The sequence below is a fragment of the Antedon bifida genome, chromosome 11, assembly GCF_963402885.1.
Source record: "Antedon bifida chromosome 11, ecAntBifi1.1, whole genome shotgun sequence".
NCBI classification, from domain to species: Eukaryota; Metazoa; Echinodermata; class Crinoidea; order Comatulida; family Antedonidae; genus Antedon; species Antedon bifida.
The window spans coordinates 692,717-713,209 of record NC_136236.1 but is presented as its reverse complement, the minus strand read 5'-3'; the positions used below and the strand labels follow the sequence as shown (position 1 = coordinate 713,209).

The window sequence follows — 20,493 nt, the reverse complement described above, 5'->3', positions numbered from 1 at the left end:
CTTCGGAACTAAAACGTATGCATTCATTCCACACTAATGTTGATAAAGTTGTCTTTCAGAATGATGATCCACTCAAACGTATTTGCAGCCAGTTTTCAAATTGGATGTTACTTAAGAAAGTCGTAGCACAACTTCTTACTTTCAAAAAGAAACTGATGCTGGCAGCAAATGTTCCAATCAAGAAAGGTGGAGTAATGGATAGAATATCCACAGTTAGCGAAACAATTATCTTAAAATATATTCAATCTGAATATTTCTCTAGCGAAAAATCTGTATTATGTGGTATTCGAAGAAATGATGAAATACAAAACAAAGGGACTAAGAAAAGAAATCGTAATTTGAAACGAACCAATGGAATATATCGTCTGGATCCCTTCCTAGACGAAGATGAACTTATTAGAGTCGGTGGGAGAATGAGAAATGCGGTAGCTCCAAATGAGGTAAAACATCCCATCGTAATCCCAAGAAAATCCACAATTACCAATTTATTAATAGATTATTACCACAAGAATGTTAATCATATGGGCAGAAGTACAACACATAATAGCATAAGGCAGAATGGATACTGGATCGTGGGTGGTAATTCAGCTACATCACAATACATTTATAAGTGTGTAACTTGCCGAAAACTAAGGGGACCATTATCAACCCAAAAAATGGCTGACCTTCCTTTGGATAGACTAGAACAACATCCTCCATTTACTTATTGTGCTGTTGACATTTTTGGACCTTTTCTTATTAAAGATAGACGAAGTAAGGTGAAGCGGTACGGTGTATTGTATACATGTCTTGCATCTAGGGCTGTACATCTAGAATCTGTGAACTCATTAGAGACCGATTCTTTCATCAACTCGCTAAGACGATTTATCAGTATTCGTGGGCCGGTTCGTCAAATTCGGTCAGACCAAGGTACGAATTTTGTTGGCACACGCAACGAATTTGAAGAAGAGAAAATTAGACAATATCTGTTAGATGAAAACTGCGACTGGATTTCGTTTAAGTTCAACGTCCCGTCAGCTAGCCACATGGGTGGCATATGGGAACGCATGATACGTACAGTAAGAAGTGCGCTTGAACCTCTACTACAACGTTGTGGCGAGCAACTTGATGACGAATCTTTCAGAACATTATTAGCCGAAGTTCAAAATATTGTGAACTCTCGCCCTTTAACTATAAATACTTTATCCGAGGTTGATTCACCCGAACCTCTTACTCCAAACCATTTATTAACCATGAAGGCGAAAGTTATTCTTCCTCCCCCAGGTGCGTTCCAGAATACAGATGTGTATTGTCGTCGACGATGGCGAAGAGTGCAGTATGTTGCGGAGCAGTTCTGGCAACGCTGGAAAAAGGAGTACATTACAACTCTTCAGACTCGTCAGAAATGGACTTACCAAAAACGTAATATGGAAATTGGAGATGTTGTTTTGATAAAGGACGATAATGCTGCTAGAAACCAGTGGAAACTTGGAATAATAAAAAATGTGTATGCCAGTGAAGATGGACTTGTGCGGAAAGTACAACTCAAAATTGGAAAAGACAAGACACTTGATCGACCTGTACACAAATTAATTTTATTGGTTGCAACGGATAAAATGGAACTCTAAATCATACAAACTGTATTGAATGTTCATTCCCCGTCAGGGAGCCAAGCATAATATTTAGATAGGCGTATAAAAAGTATATAAAATAAATGATAACAATTGTAATCTAATATGCAAAGATTGTGAAAACTTTGCAGGGAGCCATGTAACGGCAGTATGTGTAGACTAGTAAACAATTACGTAATTGTTGTATCTGGGTTAATTTGCATAAATGCCAGACCAGGCGACGTATAAAAGAATCTCACTGGCTAGTGTGGCTAGTTGAGATGATGCCAGCGTATAGACCGGAGGTCTTAGTTATTAGTATAAAGAAGTTACACTATATGAAGTACACAATAAAATATTTCGATTGTTGCATGATACAAGCCTTCCGTGTTCTTTATTACGTATTATTCTCAACTCAAAGAAGTGGCCAGTGAGGCCGCAGTTACAATAATGATAGATAATGTTAAAGATGTTAAGGATGTAGTTAAATATGGAGACGACTGCTTGCTTGTTTCATGTCAAGACAATGCCATTCGCAAATACAAGCAATCAGGTGAAAACATCGGTAAGGTTACGCTATCAGAAGGTGTGCAAGTAAACAGAATGTACACAATGAACAATGGTAATATAGCATTCAGTGATTGCGGTAATAAATGCATCACATTATGCACTATGAATGGCGAGGTGGTTAAATCATTTGGTAAGGGAAAGTTGACATATCCATGGGGTATCCATGTGGATGAAGCATCACGTGTCATGTATGTAGCTAATGATGGCAATGTAGCCATGTTTAACATTGAGAGTGGCAAGCTCATTAAGAAAATAGCAACATGTGTTGTTACAGGTTTAAATATCATGGATGTCGCCCTTACAAGACAAGGACATATTCTTGTACTATACCATAACCAGAATTGCTTAAAACTATTTGATAATGAGGGAAAGTTGATGAAGGAAATTGTCAATAAGGGTGATGAAGATGGTAAGGTGAAGTACCCAAGAGGAGTAGTAGTTGATGAGGATGACAATATCATAATATCAAGTAGCAACAAACTACAGCTATTTAGTAATAGTGGCAAGTTTATCAAAAGGATTGATAAGAAAGAAGATGGAATCAACTATCCTTTTGGATTATGCATCATATCACACCAGCCACGTAGAGTAGCAGTGGCAAATCATGGTGATAAAACAGTAAAAATATTTTGTTATTAAATAATAGTTATGTGTTATTAACCTTACAAAAATAAATATATAATTGTTTAATGTTACTTTCCGTATTGAACATAATTAATTAAATAAATCAACTTGTAAATATAACACAAACGTGTACAGATTACAGATAAAATGTTGTAGTTATCTTATGCATAAATTAGGCTTATTGTTATAATAACAATAATAATTGTAATTTCATTACTTATAATTTTATATTTTTGTGATAAAATATTGTTTATGAAGAACATATTGTAATTGAAATCAGAGGCATCTTAAAGCTAATATTTTACCTGGCGCCTCTGTGTAATATGTTAAAAATTAAAAACAAAATATTACTTAATACGCGTAGTGTATAGTCCCCAAGTTACGGAAGCTGACATGGTAGGATTTTAGTGATGACTTATAAATCAGGGAAACTGGTAGTGACGAGAGAGTGCTTAAATGTTTTAATATAGTACATTTTATTTCACTTGAATGCTATGAAACTATTATCTAACGTTAACTAGCAAGTGTGTTGATGAATAACAACAGGATAATGATGGTATCATAATATTGAACATAATATATTTCGTATATTTCAGCCAAATTTAATTCTGTAAGTATATTACTTATTAAAACCCACAAATGAAGGACGCTATCGTGCAAGAATCAAACAAACAAGTATACTATAAAATAAATTTTATTTTGCGAAGTATAATCAGTTTATATCATGTTATGATCATATATTATTATTAAATTAATTACCATAGGTAAATTTCTTATAGAAACAAATTTTATTACACATAATGAAACATTTCAACTTTATTTAGGTATAATCTAGTAAAACTATAATTGTATATTTTGGTAATTTTTGTACGCTTAAATCAGACTCGCTTGAATTATTAAAACTGAATAAATAAATAAATAACAATTCGTTACTGTATACTGTATTTAAAGTGAGATAGAACCATGCTATCTTTTCCCTTATAATAGGAACTCCAGAAGAAGAATAGTGTTAAGGACACTAATACTTAATATGTAATTTTTGCAGTGCTAGATGTATGTATAAAAAGATTGGGGTAATTAATTATTTTATAACTATTTCCAAGGGTTTTTTCTCAAATATATACAAATATATAAGTCACATCTGCTACTTCAAATTTGGCTAAATTCCATAGTACGCCCTCTGTGGGGTGAACATAACCTTTTCTATTTATATAATTGTGGAAATTCCCTCCTCTTAACAATAGACTGTAGACCTACATAAAATAATCACTCATGCTAGTCTAATAAAAATACATTAAAGCTTTATTCATATCGGAACCATTGTTTTAACTTAGACCTGCAGCATTTGCGCCTGTCTGCAAACAACTATCAAAACACTAATCTATTGAGAAAAGGTAGGTTATTTAATAAGGTAGTACTAGTACTAGTAGGTTAATTTTGATACCATGTCGTACTTCATGGTTTGGATAAGTGTGTAGCGTCTATTCATATTGAACTTTTAATTTATATATCGGACTTTTAATTTCTCCTATTTAAATTTGTAACTTTATTTTAATACATGTTTTATATTTATACTGCCTATATTATTCATCCTGTAATTATCAGTATACCTACCTCAATAGATATACAGTACAAGTATTATTTATTAGCTTATCAACCTTCACTGACAAGTTGAATGTTGTTTCGTGTTGTGGTCATTACATTGGAATGTACAGGCAAGGGAGTGATCAATCCCACTTTCCAATTGGTGGAAAAACAATTCCCCTATGCCTCCTGAGTTACACAATTACATCTCAGGCAGTTGGTTTTTAGATTCGAAGAAGATAAACAGCATTTTTATACTCGCTCCAAATCAAGTGTTTTTTGTATCCCATTCAACTATGTTTGTCTTGCAATAAATTTAACGGATATAGACTCAAAATTAGGTTTTGAGTCTTTTGTCATGTCATCCAACATCTAAAAGTGTTTTAGTATTTTATCAATAAACACAATCGTCATTCAATAATTAAATATATAATAGATCGTTTTCATTTTCAATGTAATTCTATGTCTATGAATAATACGTACACGAGTAGGCACTTTTGGAAGTTAACTGTATACTTTCGGTTTGAATACACAACGAATAGAAATAAAAACTAATCCAGTTTAATAATATTCTGGGTGTGACTGTGTGTAGAGTGTAATAATATTAATACACTAACGTCACAAGAATCATGACTAAACACTTAATTCATATCGGAACCATTTGTTAGATCTCAGCAATTGGGCTTGTCTACATTACAGTAATAGACTACTTGCGTCATAGGCAAAATATCAAGTGAGCATGCAAAGACAATAAACTACAGTAGTAAATTAGTAAATGTATTTCACCATGCAAACACAATTAAAATAAAAGGAAAATAACCATTACAGGCAATTATCAATTATCAGATTTAAAATAATTATTTTTCACAGATTAACTCAAGATGGCTACCGGTGGTGATTTGGCTAAATTTCTAGAAGATATTGATGAGAAGGTTCTAGAGTGTCAGATATGCTTAAATAGACTCCATGAACCCAGAACCTTAACATGTCTTCACAGCTTCTGCTTAGGTTGTCTTGACAACTGGTTGAAGAAAAATAAGAAAGAAACCTGTCCAACATGCTCCAAATCTTATCAGATTCCAGAGGGTGGGTTAGAGAAATTGCCACCCAACACATTTCTGAATAATCTATTAGAAACAATTGAACAATTCACAAATACAGATCAAATGAAATGTCTCTGTGAAAAGGAAAATGAAACTAAACATTACTGTCAAGATTGCAGACAATATTTGTGCCATGATTGTAGTGATGCTCATAAGAAATATAGACTTTTTAAAAATCATACATTGCATGCCGTGGAAGAAGTTCAATCTATGAATATTAGTGAAATCAATGCCATGCACCCGCCTCTGTGTTCCATCCACAATGAACCTCTAACTGTGTTTTGCAAAATATGCGATGTTACCATTTGTATTCACTGTTTATACATGGACCACAAAGAATGGGAAGGAAAGGACAAACACGTGACCATCAGCATAACAGACGCGTTTAAAACCTTTAAAGAAACATCAACTGAATTGGAGAAAGTTGCTAAACAATGTACAGATAAATTAAATGATGATCTTAAAGTAATGACTGATCATGTTAAGAAACTAGATGAAAAGAGGGATAAGAGTTTGAGAGGAATTGAAAATCATGTAGAGGAATTGGTAACAAGAATAAAAGACAGTGGAGACAAATTGAAAAGTGAAGTGGAGGCAATGTACAAAATAAAGAGGAAGGCAACTGATGCTGACATAGAGGATGTGACAACGACTGTATCGTATATAAACACAAACATCAATTTGCTGCATCACCTAAAGAAGGGCAACGAAGCAACGGCGATGTTATCTGGTAATAATGTTATTAGAATACTGGATGAAAGGGTCAAAACAGCTTCTGAAAAAAAATATAATGGAAATGCAGAGATTAACTTTGTTAAAAACAATCAACAAATTGCTTCATTACAAGAGGATGTTGGAATAATTACAGAATCAAGAGAAGATTATTTAGAGTTAAGAGGAGCTAAGAGCATGTCGGCAGGTCAAACATTCAATGTTAACATAATTAAAACTGATGAATGTGAAATAAATGCAAATGACATAAAAGCTACATTGACACAACCAACAGGAGAAACTATCATCCCTGAAGTAGAAGAAGACATCAATGGTGACTATACTGTGATAGGTAGATGTACAAGTGCAGGGATTTGCAAGGTTGATGTTAGAGTTGATGGTGAACACATTAAGAACTCACCTATGGATATCAAAGTAGAGAAAGAAGGATTATTAAAAACTATAAAAATAGTTAATGCTAAAGAAGTTCATTGCGTAGTTAAATATGGAGACGACTGCTTGCTTGTTTCATGTTTTGACAATGCTATTCACAAATACAAGCAGCAATCGGGTAAAAACATCGGTAAGGTTACGCTATCAGAAGGTGTGCAAGTAAACAGAATGTACACGATGAACAATGGTAATATAGCATTCAGTGATCGGGGTAATATATGCATCACACTATGCACTATGAATGGCGAGGTGGTTAAATCATTTGGTAAGGGAGAGTTGATAAATCCATGGGGTATCCATGTAGATGAAGCATCACGTGTCATGTATGTAGCTAATCATGTCAGTGTAGCCATGTTTAACATTGAGAGTGGCAAGCTGATTAAGAAAATAGTAACATGTGATGTTACAGGTTTTAAAACTGTAAATATCATGGATTTCACCCTTACAAGACAAGGACATATTCTTGTACTTTACCATAATCAGAATTGCTTAAAACTATTTGATAATGAGGGAAAGTTGATAAAGGTCCTTGTCAATGAGGGTGATGAAGATGGTAAGGTGAGCTACCCCAATGGAGTATTAGTTGATGATGATGACAATATCATAACATCAAGTTGGCACAAACTACAGCTATTTAGTAATAGTGGAAAGTTCATTAAAAGAATTGATAAAAAAGAAGATGGAATCAACTATCCTCAAGGATTATCCATCATATCACACCATCCACGCAGAGTAGCAGTGGCAAATCATGGTGATAAAACAGTAAAAATATTTAATTATTAAATAATAGTTAAATAATATTAGCATGTGTTATTATGGTAAATAAATATGTTAATAATTGTAATGTTATTTGAGACTCCTGAGGACGATCAAAGTACATTGATCGAAACGTCGAGAAACTCAACAGTTCTTTTCAGAACTAATACACGTGGTGTACCGCAAACTTTATATCAACATTCGATTTCGCCATGCAAACCTTCAAACAATATAGTGATCTTATGCATAACTTATGCTTATTGTTATATAACAATAATCATTGTAATTTCATTACTTATAATTTTATATTTTTGTGATAAAATATTGCTTATGAAGAAAATATTGTAATTGAAATCAGAGGCGTCTTACAGCTAATGTTTTACCTGCGCCTCTGTGTAATATGTTGAATTAAAAACAAAATATTGCTTATTATGCATACTGTATATTCCCCCAAGACAGGGAAACTGGTAGTGACGATAGAGCACTTATGTTTTAATATAGTACATTTTATTTTAACTTGAATGCTGTGGAACTATTATCTAACCTTAACTAGTAAGTGTGATGATGAATAACAACAGTATAATGATAATCATAATATTGAACATAATATATTTCGTATATTTCAGCCAAATTTAATTCTGTAAGTATATTACTTATTAAAACCCACAAATGAAGGACGCTATCGTGCAAGAATCAAACAAACAAGTATACTATAAAATAAATTTTATTTTGCGAAGTATAATCAGTTTATATCATGTTATGATCATATATTATTATAAAATTAATTACCATAGGTAAATTTCTTATAGAAACAAATTTTATTACACATAATGAAACATTTCAACTGTATTTAGGTATAATTAGTGAAACTATAATTGTATATTGTGGTATTTTTTGTACGCTTAAATTAGACTTTTTTTCTTTTTTGGCTTGAATTATTAAAACTGAAGAAATAAATATTAACAATTCGTTACTGTATTTAAAGTGAGATAGAAATATTTACTATATTTTCCTTTATAATAGGCCTACTCCAGATGAAGAATAGTGTCAAGGACACTAATACTTAATAGGTAATTTTGCAGTGCTAGATGTATAGAAAGTTTTAAAAAAAGATTGGGGCAATTAATTCTTTTTATAACTATTTCAAAGGGTTTTTTTCTCAAATAAATACAAATAAACGGGGCTACTTCAAATTAGGCTAAATTCCATAGTACGCCCTCTGTGGGGTAAACATAACCTTTTCTATTTATATAATTGTGGAAATTCCCTCCAAAAACGTTTCCGGGTAGCCTACAAGAAAGTTCATGGTGTAATTAAAAAAATGGAGAAGATTGCTTGCTTGTTTCATGTCTAGACAATGCCATTCACAAATACAAGCCATCAGGTGAAAACATCGGTAAGGTTACACTATCAGAAGGTGTGCAAGTAAACAGAATGTACACAATGAACAATGGTAATATAGCATTCAGTGATTGGGGTAATACTAAACGTATTACATTATGCACTATGAATGGTGAGGTGGTTAAATCATTTGGCAAGGAAGAGTCGTTAAATCCATGGGGTATCCATGTGGATGAAGCATCACGTGTCATGTATGTAGCTAATGATGACAATGTAGCCATGTTTAATATTGAGAGTGGCAAGCTGATTAAGAAAATAGCAACATATAAATAATATCATTGATGTCACCCTTACAAAACAAGGACATATTCTTGTATTTTACCATGAACAAAGCTTCTTAAAACAATTTGATAATGAGGGAAAGTTTATGAAGGTCATTGTCAATGAAGGTGATGAAGATGGTATGGTGACGTACCCCAATGGAGTTGTAGTTGATGATGATGACAATATCATAATATCAAGTAACCTCAAACTACAGCTGTTTAGTAATAGTGGAAAGTTCATTAAAAGGATTGATAACAAAAAAGATGGAATCAGCTGTCCTCAAGGATTATGCATCATATCACACCAGCCACGTAGAGTAGCAGTGGCAAATTTTGTTGATAAAACAGTAAAAATATTTAATTATTAATACATTATGTTAGTATGCTCCATCCAGAAATAATTTTGGGTTTCAAGTACAATATTTTTGTCAATTGTGTTAATTTCAGTTTTTCAAGTTATAGTTTCTCTTTGTTAACTGGTGTATTGAAAATATTGAATGAAAATTAGTGTTAAAAAGGTAAATTAGACATCAATTACCGTATTTATTCGAATAAATAATTTTAATTAATTTTTAATATCTTGTACTTTTACATAGTGAAATACAGTATATAATATAACAAAAGTATATTATTTAAAAATTGTTCAACTTCTTTTCATCCAAACAATTACCATTTATATTAATAAAGGCTGAAATGATATAGTGTAATATTTTACATTTTATTATATAATTCACACAATATAATATGTATAATACATCAGTTCTAAAAATAGATTTTCTCAATGGGACGGAAGTTGACCTATTGTACTGCAAGAAGACTGAGTTTTGATTGGCTGATAGTTACTGTCATATCTGAATAAATTATGACGAATTCTGATTCGCAATTAAGTTACGATAAACAGGGCGTTCCCATTATTTGCATCTCATTTTGTCCTGTACGGAAAAAGGTAAATATCTGCTGAAATTAAACTTGTATTTTGCTTAATTAGGATATTTTAGCATCACCTAGTATAAGCGTATTACTATGTATAATCAAATTTAAGCCTACGATGTAGGCCTACTTGACATTACATCGTTCTATATCTAGCTAGCTAGGCTAGGAGGCTCAGACCACTGACTGTGTGCACTGAGAGATGCACTAGGCTACTAGCTAGTACTACCATGGATTAAAGAATAGAAGGATATGCATCGACGTGAGATCAAGGGTTCCTTGACTCTCGCCGACAGACCGCGGACCGCCCACAATGTTACAGTTTAATTAACCGCATGGTAACAACGAAACGGTCGCGTGCCTAATATATTGTTTACTGCACATGTGCAACTTCTTTCGCGCGTTCTTTGGTTTCCGGTCCTTCATAGAAACTTTACTGCTACCACAAATCGTTTGCAGACACAACTGGTGATTGCTCATTTTCTATCTAGAAAATAGAAAATATTGTTGCAACTATGTATTCATACATATTTGAACAGTATAATCAGTGGCGTAACGACTATGTGCGCTCACTGGCTAAACCCAGGGGCCCTGAAGCTTGGGGCCCATGAGCAGTGCCCAGAGGAACAGGCATAAAATATGTCGAAAATGCTAAAAACGTCCCAGGCCTCGATCTTTGAAACTTGGAGGGCCACTTAGGTTTCATAAACAAGTGGCTTCAGGCCTCTGCCTCACGCCACTGAGTATAATTTTTATTGAAAACAGTTATTAAATTACATTGTATGTTATTGTGAAGACCCTAGTGTAGGCCTACTTCATCAATATACCAGATAAAAACAATACTATATTGTTATTGGCTTAGAATTGTAGATGCTATAATTGTAATTAGTATAAGTTTCTGCCGCGATTGATCTTCGCTAATGTTTTTATGACATTAAAGTAGCATTTTATGACCTGTAGTAGCCCTACATCTGAGACAATGTTTTCTCAGCCTACATGTAAAATTACAAAATCAGCAAGAATACTAGGCATAGGCCTTCTAGGCTTACTAGTAAACCATATGATTTGCCGACATTGATACTGTTAATCTTAAGTGTAGTAGATACAACATTTAATCATGATCTATATACTCACCGTTGTCTTACTTCTTGTGTGAATAATAATAGGTACTTCGTTTGTTCGTGATTAAGTTTGCCCTGCGTGTACTTTTCAAAACGACCGCTAGGTAACGTATCGCAACTATACATAGCCAGCCAATCCCGGATCAGGGATCGCTGTTTTCATTCAATTAGGCCCGGTGATTGGATGTGATGTGGATGACATAACCACTAGCCAATCACTAGGCACTACAATTTAAATATAATCACATCGATAATTTAGGAGATTTATGAAGAAACCACTGCTTAGCCATATATTAAAAACACGATTGTTGTATGTGTGAACACCGGCCACGCTAATAACATACATGGTCAAATGCATAATTTAATATTCTATAGATTAACGCAATTTTTAATGACAGAAGATGGCAGGCAAATAATGATAATTCAAATATAAAAATTGCATATTTTATTAATATTACCAACAACTTAAAATTACCAGTCGTAAGAAAGTGAACTTTTCGTAGTCCGATTGTGATGAAACTAAAACAGAATTGTTCAGCAATATATTTTTGTTGTCAATTAATCATCGACGCAGACATGTCAATAGAACATTCAGACTGCGCATACGATTTCTACATGGTTACGTTTTGGTCTTAAAAAATGTAACAGTTGATTCGCAGCGTTTTACAGAGGGCCGCGGTTAGAGACACGGAGTTCAATGAGCGTGTTTGTTTGATTGGCAGCAGTGCTTTAGTATAGGCAAGCGCGTTGTAAAATCGTTTGATGTCACCGTCGATGCATATCCTTCTATTCTTTAATCCATGGTACTACCCACTACTCTACTAGGCCTAGGCTAGGCACTCTTTACATTAACATGATGATGAGGGGAGGTCATTTATTAGAGCATACTTGTTGGACTTTCCTAATTAGCCTTAGACAAGGCCTAGCCTACTACAGTATAATATAATAATAGTACTCTGTAGTAGTGTAGAAAGAAATGCATGTACAGGTAATAAATGTTACTTAAGGTTTAGTCTGGTAAATTCTTAAATATTTCGCCCACGCCCCAAAAAAATGGGAAGACATGCAGAATATGTAGTAATATAATAATTGTTGTTTTGTCCTGATTTTGTTTTCATTTACGGTAAGTTATATACATATTTTTGTACATTTTTGTCGACTGAGGGAATTTGATGATTTTGATGTTGGGTGCATGGTAATGTATTAATAAAAATATAGAACATGTTAACAAATGTGGAATGGTGAATTCAAGTTTATGGTTTTTTTTTCTGCCTCTTTTTATTCTTTTTACACATTTAAAATAATTGTTTTCACAGATTAACCCAAGATGGCTACCGGTGGTGATTTGGCTAAATTTCTAGAAGATATTGATGAGAAGGTTCTAGAGTGCCAAATATGCTTAAATAGACTCCATGAACCCAGAACCTTAACATGTCTTCACAGCTTCTGTTTGGGTTGTCTTGACAACTGGCTGAAGATAAATAAGAAAGAAACTTGTCCAACATGCTCCAAATCTTATCAGATTCCAGAGGGTGGTTTAAAGAAATTACAACCCAACACTTTTCTGAATAATCTATTAGAAACAATTGAACAATTTACAAATACAGACCAGATGAAATGTCTCTGTGGGAAAGAAAATCAAGCTAAACATTACTGTCAAGATTGCAGACAATATTTGTGCCACGATTGTAGTGATGCTCATAAGAATATTCGAGCTTGCAAAAATCACCAGTTACATTCAGTGGAAGAAGTTCAATCTATGAATATTAGTGAAATCAATGCGATGCATCCGCCTCTGTGTTCCATCCACAATGAGCCTTTAACAGTGTTTTGCAAAATATGCGATGTTGCCATTTGTATTCACTGCCAACTCATGGATCACAAGGAATGGGAGGGAAAAGACAAACACGTGACCATCAGCATAACAGATGCGTTTAAAACATTTAAACAAACATCAACTGAATTGGAGAAAGTGGCTAAACAATGTACAGATAAATTAAATGATGATCTTAAAGTAATGACTGATCGTGTTAAGAAATTAGATGAAAAGAGGGAGAAGAGTTTGAGAGGAATTGAAAATCATGTAGAAGAATTGGTAACAAGAATAAAAGAAAGTGAAGGCAAGTTGAAGAGTGAGGTAGAGGCAATGTACAAAATAAAGAGGAAGGCAACTGATGCTGACATAGAGGATGTGACAACGACTGTATCGTATATAAACACTAACATCAATTTGCTGCATCACCTAAAGAATGGCAACGAAGCAACTGCAATGTTATCCGGTAATGATGTCATTAGAGTGTTGGATGAAAAGGTCAAAAAACCTTCTAAAACAAAATATAATGGAAATGCAGAGATTAACTTTGTTAAAAACAAACCACAAATTGCTTCATTACAAGAGGATGTTGGAATAATTACAGAATCAAGAGAAGATTATTTAGAGTTAAGAGGAGCTAAGAGCATGTCGGCAGGTCAAACATTCAATGTTAACATAATTAAAACTGATGAATGTGAAATAAATGCAAATGACATAAAAGCTACATTGACACAACCAACAGGAGAAACTATCATCCCTAAAGTAGAAGAAGACATCAATGGTGACTATACTGTGATAGGTAGATGTACAAGTGCAGGGGTTTGCAAGGTTGATGTTAGAGTTGATGGTGAACACATTAAGAACTCGCCTATGGATATCAAAGTAGAGAAAGAAAGATTATTAACAATTTTAAAAATAGACAATGGTAATGAAATTTCTAATGTAGTCAAATATGGAGAAGATTGCTTGCTTGTTTCTTGTTGGGACAATGTCATTCACAAATACAAGCAGCAATCAGGTAAAAACATTGGTAAGGTTACGCTATCAGGAGGTGTGAAAGTAAACAGAATGATCACAATGAACAATGGTAATATAGCATTCAGTGATTGGGAGAATAACTGCATCTCATTATGCACTATGAATGGTGAGGTTGTTAAATCATTTGGTAAGAGAGAGTTGACCCGTTCACCATGGGGTATCCATGTGGATGAAGCATCACATGTCATGTATGTAGCTAATGATGACAATGTAGCCATGTTTAATATTGAGAGTGGCAAGCTCATTAAGAAAATAGCAACATGTGATGTTACGGGTTTTAAATTTGTAAATATCATTGATGTGACCCTTACAAGACAAGGACATATTCTTGTACTTTACCTTAACGAAAGCTGCTTAAAACAATTTGATAATGAGGGAAAGTTGATAAAGGTCATTGTCAATGAGGGTGATCAAGATGGTAAGGTGAAGTGCCCAAGAGGAGTAGTAGTTGATGATGATGACAATATCATAATAGCAAGTAACCACACAATACAGCTATTTAGTAATAGTGGAAAGTTCATTAAAAGGATTGATAAAAAAGAAGATGGAATCAAGTATCCAAGAAGATTATGCATTTTATCACACTATCCACGTAGACTGGCAGTGGCAAATCATGGTGACAAAACAGTAAAAATATTTTGTTATTAAATAAATAAGTAAATAATTGTTGTTGGCATTCTTTTTTAGTGATTGAAATAAATAAGAAACCTTTTCAACAAAAATATCTTTGGGAAGGAGATGAATTCATTTAATAATTACAATAAGTAAATAAGCTTTGGACAATTAGTAGATGAATTCATTAATTACAATAAGTAAATAAGCTTTGGACAATTAGATGAATTCATTAAAATAATTACAATAAGTAAATAAGCTTTGCACAATTAATAAATTAATTCATTTAATAATTACAATAAGTAAATAAGCTTTGGACAATTAGTAGATGAATTCATTTAATAATTACAATAAGTAAATAAGCTTTGCACAATTATTAGATAAATTCATTTAATAATTACAATAAGTAAATAAGCTTTGCACAATTAGTAGATGAATTCATTTAATAATTACAATAAGTAAATAAGCTTTGCACAATTATTAGATGAATTCATTTAATAATTACAATAAGTAAATAAGCTTTGGATAATTAGTAGATGAATTCATTTAATAATTACAATAAGTAAATAAGCTTTGGACAATTAGTAGATGAATTCATTTAATAATTACAATAAGTAAATAAGCTTTGCATAATTAGTAGATGAATTCATTTAATAATTACAATAAGTAAATAAGCTTTGCACAATTATTAGATGAATTCATTTAATAATTACAATAAGTAAATAAGCTTTGCACAATTATTAGATGAATTCATTTAATAATTACAATAAGTAAATAAGCTTTGCACAATTAGATGAATTCATTTAATAATTACAATAAGTAAATAAGCTTTGCACAATTAGTAGATGAATTCATTTAATAATTACAATAAGTAAATAAGCTTTGCACAATTAGTAGATGAATTCATTTAATAATTACAATATGTAAATAAGCTTTGCACAATTAGTAGATGAATTCATTAATTACAATAAGTAAATAAGCTTTGCACAATTAGTAGATGAATTCATTTAATAATTACAATAAGTAAATAAACTTTGCATAATTAGTAGATGAATTCATTTAATAATTACAATAAGTAAATAAGCTTTGCACAATTAGTAGATGAATTCATTAAATAATTACAATAAGTAAATAAGCTTTGCACAATTAGTAGATGAATTCATTAAATAATTACAATAAGTAAATAAGCTTTGCACAATTAGTAGATGAATTCATTTAATAATTACAATAAGTAAATAAGTTTTGGACAATTATTAGATGAATTCATTAATTACAATAAGTAAATAAGCTTTGCATAATTAGTAGATGAATTCATTTAATAATTACAATATGTAAATAAGCTTTGCACAATTAGTAGATGAATTCATTAATTACAATAAGTAAATAAGCTTTGCACAATTAGTAGGCTTAAGACGGAATTATTTAATTGTTATTCAAAATAAAGTCTAAATTCTACCTTTTCACAGAAATGTTTATGAACGTTTATATTTCATTCTTTTCTATTGTCAAATGACAATTAATCTGATATTAATTATACTGGCGCCTTGAAGTAATTTCTCGATTGATCGTAATCAAAACGGTACTGGGTTTGGTCTACTAGCGTTCCTGCTCCCAACTTGTCATCCATTCATAGAAGCCTTGATGAAGTAAGCTTACCTGGTGGTGGCCATAGAACGGTCCCGAATGATGTCTATCTGTATATAGAAGGCACCGTGTATGAACGGGTGCCACCGTTGTAAAGGTGTAGTTTCAATAAATTATATTATAATTTATATTATTTATGAATGTTTATCTTTCTATTGAATGCTAGTATAATAAACATTAACTTTGTATGTGTCAATCAAAGCAACAGATTAATAAAATGCAGTCAGAATTAGTTTGTATTCAATTTATTTAAGAACTCAATATGTATTTACAAAGAGATTAGGTGTCTGATTTTACTTGGAAACAATTTTAATCAGCTTGCAAATAATATTTGTCAAACTATTTCTTTTTCTTGCCCTTCTTCCCACTTTTCTTTCCTTTTTTCTTTCCTTTTTTCCCCTTTCCGTCATCTTCATCATTACCCTCTGCTGCCTTTGCACGTTTCTTTCCCAGAGGTGTTTTTGCATACCAGCTCTGGAATGTAATGGTTTTCAATCAATTCTTAAGCTCTGAGACAAAAAAAAATGTAATGTGCCCAAATATGATAGTGATATGTCCAAATATGGTAGTGATATGACATCATCATGTCCGTATATGGGCACATCACATTTTTGATAGTTTGACAGAGCTTTAAAGTTATCGTTCATACATTTCTGTTCATATATTAAGTATATAAACTTAAATTAAAGGCTTACTTAATAAAGAACTTACTTTGAATGCTTCCTCCTCCTCTTTGTATATTGGGTCGATCCGTGCCAACGACGGCACAAACTCGGCAGCAGTTAGAGGTCGCTTTGCCAGTTGTGATACCCTCCTCTCTGACAACACCTGTTGGCAGGCTGTCACAATGTGTTTCTGTGTGTAGCCATCGCTGATCTTGGTCAGTGAGCTAACATCCAGATGTTGAGTTATGATTCCATTCTGTTTGATTATCAGACTGTTCCATAGCACTGCAGCAGTAGATAGAAAATGTAATTCTTATTTTTTATTGTCAAAAACATACAAACAACAACAAAAAACACCACAAAGTTGGCAGTAACACAAGCAGGAAACTAAATTTCTATGGCTAAGAGCCTGTGTTCCCGTCTTACCCAATCTTACCCAGCAGTACCACATGAAATGAAAAATATAAGGTTCATTTAACTGTACAAACTTTATATTATTACTTTTTGTTGTACATTATTTGTGATCATTTAATTACTGTTTTAAAATAGAGTAACTGGAATCATTTCTAAAAAGAAACAAACTGGTTAAAAAACTTACAATGCCTTGATGCGTAATCAGGTCTTGGAATCAGAACGATCTTTTGGAAAGCACCGGTCAATCCCTTCATTTCGCATTCAAAAGGACAACGAGATGTTCCGACAAACAGGATGCGATCTTCTGGTTTCAACCCTTTCAACATTTTTGGAATTTCTTTCTTCAACCGTTTTGGGTCAGTCTACACAAAAAAAGGGAAAAAAGTTACATTAATATGGCTGACCTATGAGGATGTGTTTGTTGGTAAGGGAGGTTTTGTTTGCTTTGCGACAAACCAGAAGGGATCACAATATGTAGGGATATCGAAACATGCCTCAACTCTATCATCAAGATGAATAGTTTCATACCCAAACTTTGCAGTGATCTCTGGAGACACTCCAGGGTTTATGACCATTCAAAATGTCGAGAATCCCTGAAGAGACCCCATTCACACCAACCTATCAACACCGGAGTTTTTTAATAAATCATAAATACCGCCCTCTATTCTATTTGTTTGCATCACGTAAAAGTAGAATAGTTTTTACCTAAACTTGCTTAGTTTACCTTGTCTGTCTTTGGAACTTTTTTCATCCAAGTTCGTTCGGCATCGTTGATGAGGATGACAGATGGTTGTAGGTTCCTAGCGACTTTCAACACAAGATGCATCAACATTGTCAATCCACTCTTTCCTGGATATTTACTTGCGATATTCGAGGCTGTTAAGTCAAATAAATTTGCTCCCGTCTCGGTGCAAATGGCGTGAACTAAACTTCGCTTTCCTGTTCCACGGGGTCCCGCGAGTAAAAGAGACTTTATGAATGGTGCTTTTTCATGTACAGCCTGAGAGCCTATATCAAGAAAGCATTGATTATTTAAAAGCAGTAATAATTAATTAATAAATATATCTTTGAAATCCCATCAGCTCAACTTTTATTCACTCTTTGACTTATTAGAAGAAGTAATAATATTTACCAAGCGGGAGAATTCCATATAGTGCCACCAGCTGGCGGACATCCGATAACGATGGCATGGGTTCAATGTTGGCCTGTCGTAGCGTAGTTCCCAAGTAGCTGTATTCACCTTCGTAATCTCTAAAGTGGAACTTGGGACAGCGTACCAGAACTCCTTCTGTTACCAACTCCTCATACAATGATTCTATTGTTCTTTTACAGAAAGTTGAGAAGAAGCATTATTATTTGCAGTGTTATCACTGATCTGGGCTTACCTCTCTAAAAAAAGACTAATAAAAAAAATTTAAAAACTTAATATATTCTTTATGATCTGTGGCTGTATATTTGTTTTGCATTCAAGTTGAGTAAATTACGTTACTAACCTATCAGGAGTAAGATCCTTTTCTTTCTTTCCTTTTTTCTTTCCTTTTCCGCTCTTCTTTCCACTCTTTTTCTTCTTTTTCTTGCCACTTTTCTTTCCACTCTTCTTTCCCTTTTTACCTTTTTTGCCCTTCTTTCCCTTATCTCTATCCACAGCCTACAAAATTAAACAAAATGATTAAGTTTTTAAACCAGAAATCATGTGACACACACAAGTTGATTCTTTACCATTACAGAATATTAACATCAAACAAAATAGTAATATTTACCAGTTTGAGATTTTTCAATTCCTGTCGCATCAGTTCATCGACCTGTTGCCTTATTTCAGTCTCGACCTCGATTCGTTTTGCCTCTTTGATCAACTCTGCATCGTGTTTCTGACTGAAATTATTCTCCTCATTCCGAGTCTTCCACACACCTGTATAAAATCATTATTATAAATAAGTTTCTGTCATTTGATTGGACAATTTTGGGTCACATGCCGTGCAATAGTACATACTATTTAACATTCCTTTTTTTCAGTACTATGTGAATAATATATTGAATATTGTATAACACCTAAATAAATTCCTGTCACTTGATTGGACGATTGTGGGTCACATGGAATGCAATAGTACTGTACGTACAATGTAACAATCCTTTTTTTTAGTACTATGTGAATAAAATATTGTATATTCAGTTATATAGCACCTAAATATTAATTCCTGTCATTTGATTGGACGATTGTGGGTCACATGTCATGCAATAGTATGCACTAACAAATTCCTACTTTCATAATCCTTGGATGATTCATCAACTGTTGCAAGAAACTTGGAAGGCTGAAGTTTAAAGCCTTCTTCTTCCTCCTATAACAAATGACACAAAAGAACATCAGTTTTTATTCCAACACAAAATGATGTATCTCAATTTCTCATAGCAATTTTTAAAGCATTTTAATGAGAGCAATGTAAAGTAATGTAAATCTCTCCTGAGGATAAATGAAGTATATTGATCGTAACATGGAGAAACTCAACAGTTCTTTTCAGGACTACATACGTGATGTACCGCAAATCTGTCAATCTGATGACCCAAGACTAATTGTCCTAAAAACATGCCTAAACTTACTTCTTCATCTCCTTTGCCCTTTTTGCCTTTTTTGCCCTTTTTGTCTTTCTTTTTGTCTTTTTTCTTATCCTTTTTGTCCTTTTTGCCTTTCTTTCCTTTCTTTCCTTTGTCATCCTGTTTTTCAAGTAGCTCTGCTTCCACCTACAATGGAGTAAAACATTTCAAATTTTTGAAATTCATTTTATGAATTTAAACATAGAGTTTGTAACTGAATAGAATTTGTCAAAATCCCATTTATTACAATTTTTACAGTACCTCTTCCGGTGTTTTCTCTTTGAAAATTAACACTGAGCCACCTTCATCTTCGTCCGGATAATCTGGGAATTTCCCAGTTGCATCCCGGCATTCCAGAAACCATTGCCTGATCTGATCCTGCATGGTTTCCTTGATATCAGGGCCTTCAACTTCACGGAGCTTGTCTTTAATAGAGATCAACGCTTTCTGGTAATCCCTCTCGTGGTCTGTTTGTGCTACTCGTCTGGAATGCTCTGTTTTATCTGCTAGGTATTGCGGTGTATTCTTAGGATTAGTAGACTGAGGTGGCGCTATCTAAAATAATAATCATGAAAAATTGTGTACAACAATGACATGAAAATAACATATTTCA

General features: G+C 33.1%; 4 protein-coding genes across 7 annotated transcripts in view; 2 read left to right on the top strand and 2 right to left on the bottom strand.

Moving 5' to 3' along the window:
* Positions 1 to 20,493, bottom strand: part of LOC144855740 (thioredoxin-like protein 4B) — a 57,991-nt gene that overhangs the window by 10,912 nt on the left and 26,586 nt on the right. The window lies entirely within an intron of this gene.
* Positions 1 to 20,493, bottom strand: part of LOC144855725 (dynein regulatory complex protein 11-like) — a 45,926-nt gene that overhangs the window by 23,897 nt on the left and 1,536 nt on the right. For 2 of the 3 annotated variants that reach the window (XM_078713645.1, XM_078713643.1), the window contains exons 4-12: positions 20,142 to 20,435; positions 19,887 to 20,027; positions 19,552 to 19,627; positions 19,052 to 19,200; positions 18,785 to 18,939; positions 18,424 to 18,614; positions 18,016 to 18,299; positions 17,476 to 17,653; positions 16,924 to 17,162 (exon numbers count right to left, since the gene is read on the bottom strand). In XM_078713645.1, the coding sequence (XP_078569771.1) occupies positions 16,924 to 17,162; positions 17,476 to 17,653; positions 18,016 to 18,299; positions 18,424 to 18,614; positions 18,785 to 18,939; positions 19,052 to 19,200; positions 19,552 to 19,627; positions 19,887 to 20,027; positions 20,142 to 20,435 (1,707 nt within the window). Of the gene's footprint in view, positions 1 to 16,441; positions 16,687 to 16,923; positions 17,163 to 17,475; positions 17,654 to 18,015; positions 18,300 to 18,423; positions 18,615 to 18,784; positions 18,940 to 19,051; positions 19,201 to 19,551; positions 19,628 to 19,886; positions 20,028 to 20,141; positions 20,436 to 20,493 lie in introns of those variants that run through there. The other variant, XM_078713644.1, reaches the window with a different exon arrangement.
* Positions 4,047 to 7,850, top strand: LOC144855520 (tripartite motif-containing protein 2-like). 2 transcript variants are annotated; one of them, XM_078713407.1, is made up of 3 exons: positions 4,047 to 4,177; positions 5,238 to 7,652; positions 7,727 to 7,850. In XM_078713407.1, exon 2 carries the CDS (start codon positions 5,249 to 5,251, stop codon positions 7,415 to 7,417), a length of 2,169 nt encoding a protein of 722 aa, XP_078569533.1. In that variant the 5' UTR covers positions 4,047 to 4,177; positions 5,238 to 5,248; the 3' UTR covers positions 7,418 to 7,652; positions 7,727 to 7,850. The 2 variants fall into 2 exon arrangements, with proteins under 2 accessions (XP_078569533.1, XP_078569532.1); XM_078713406.1 differs by lacking the exon at positions 4,047 to 4,177 and having other exon boundaries at positions 5,159 to 7,652.
* On the top strand, positions 9,972 to 14,604 carry LOC144855556 (tripartite motif-containing protein 2-like). Its single transcript, XM_078713453.1, has 2 exons — positions 9,972 to 10,000; positions 12,422 to 14,604. The coding sequence occupies exon 2, from the start codon at positions 12,433 to 12,435 to the stop codon at positions 14,602 to 14,604; it is 2,172 nt and encodes a 723-aa protein (XP_078569579.1). The 5' UTR covers positions 9,972 to 10,000; positions 12,422 to 12,432.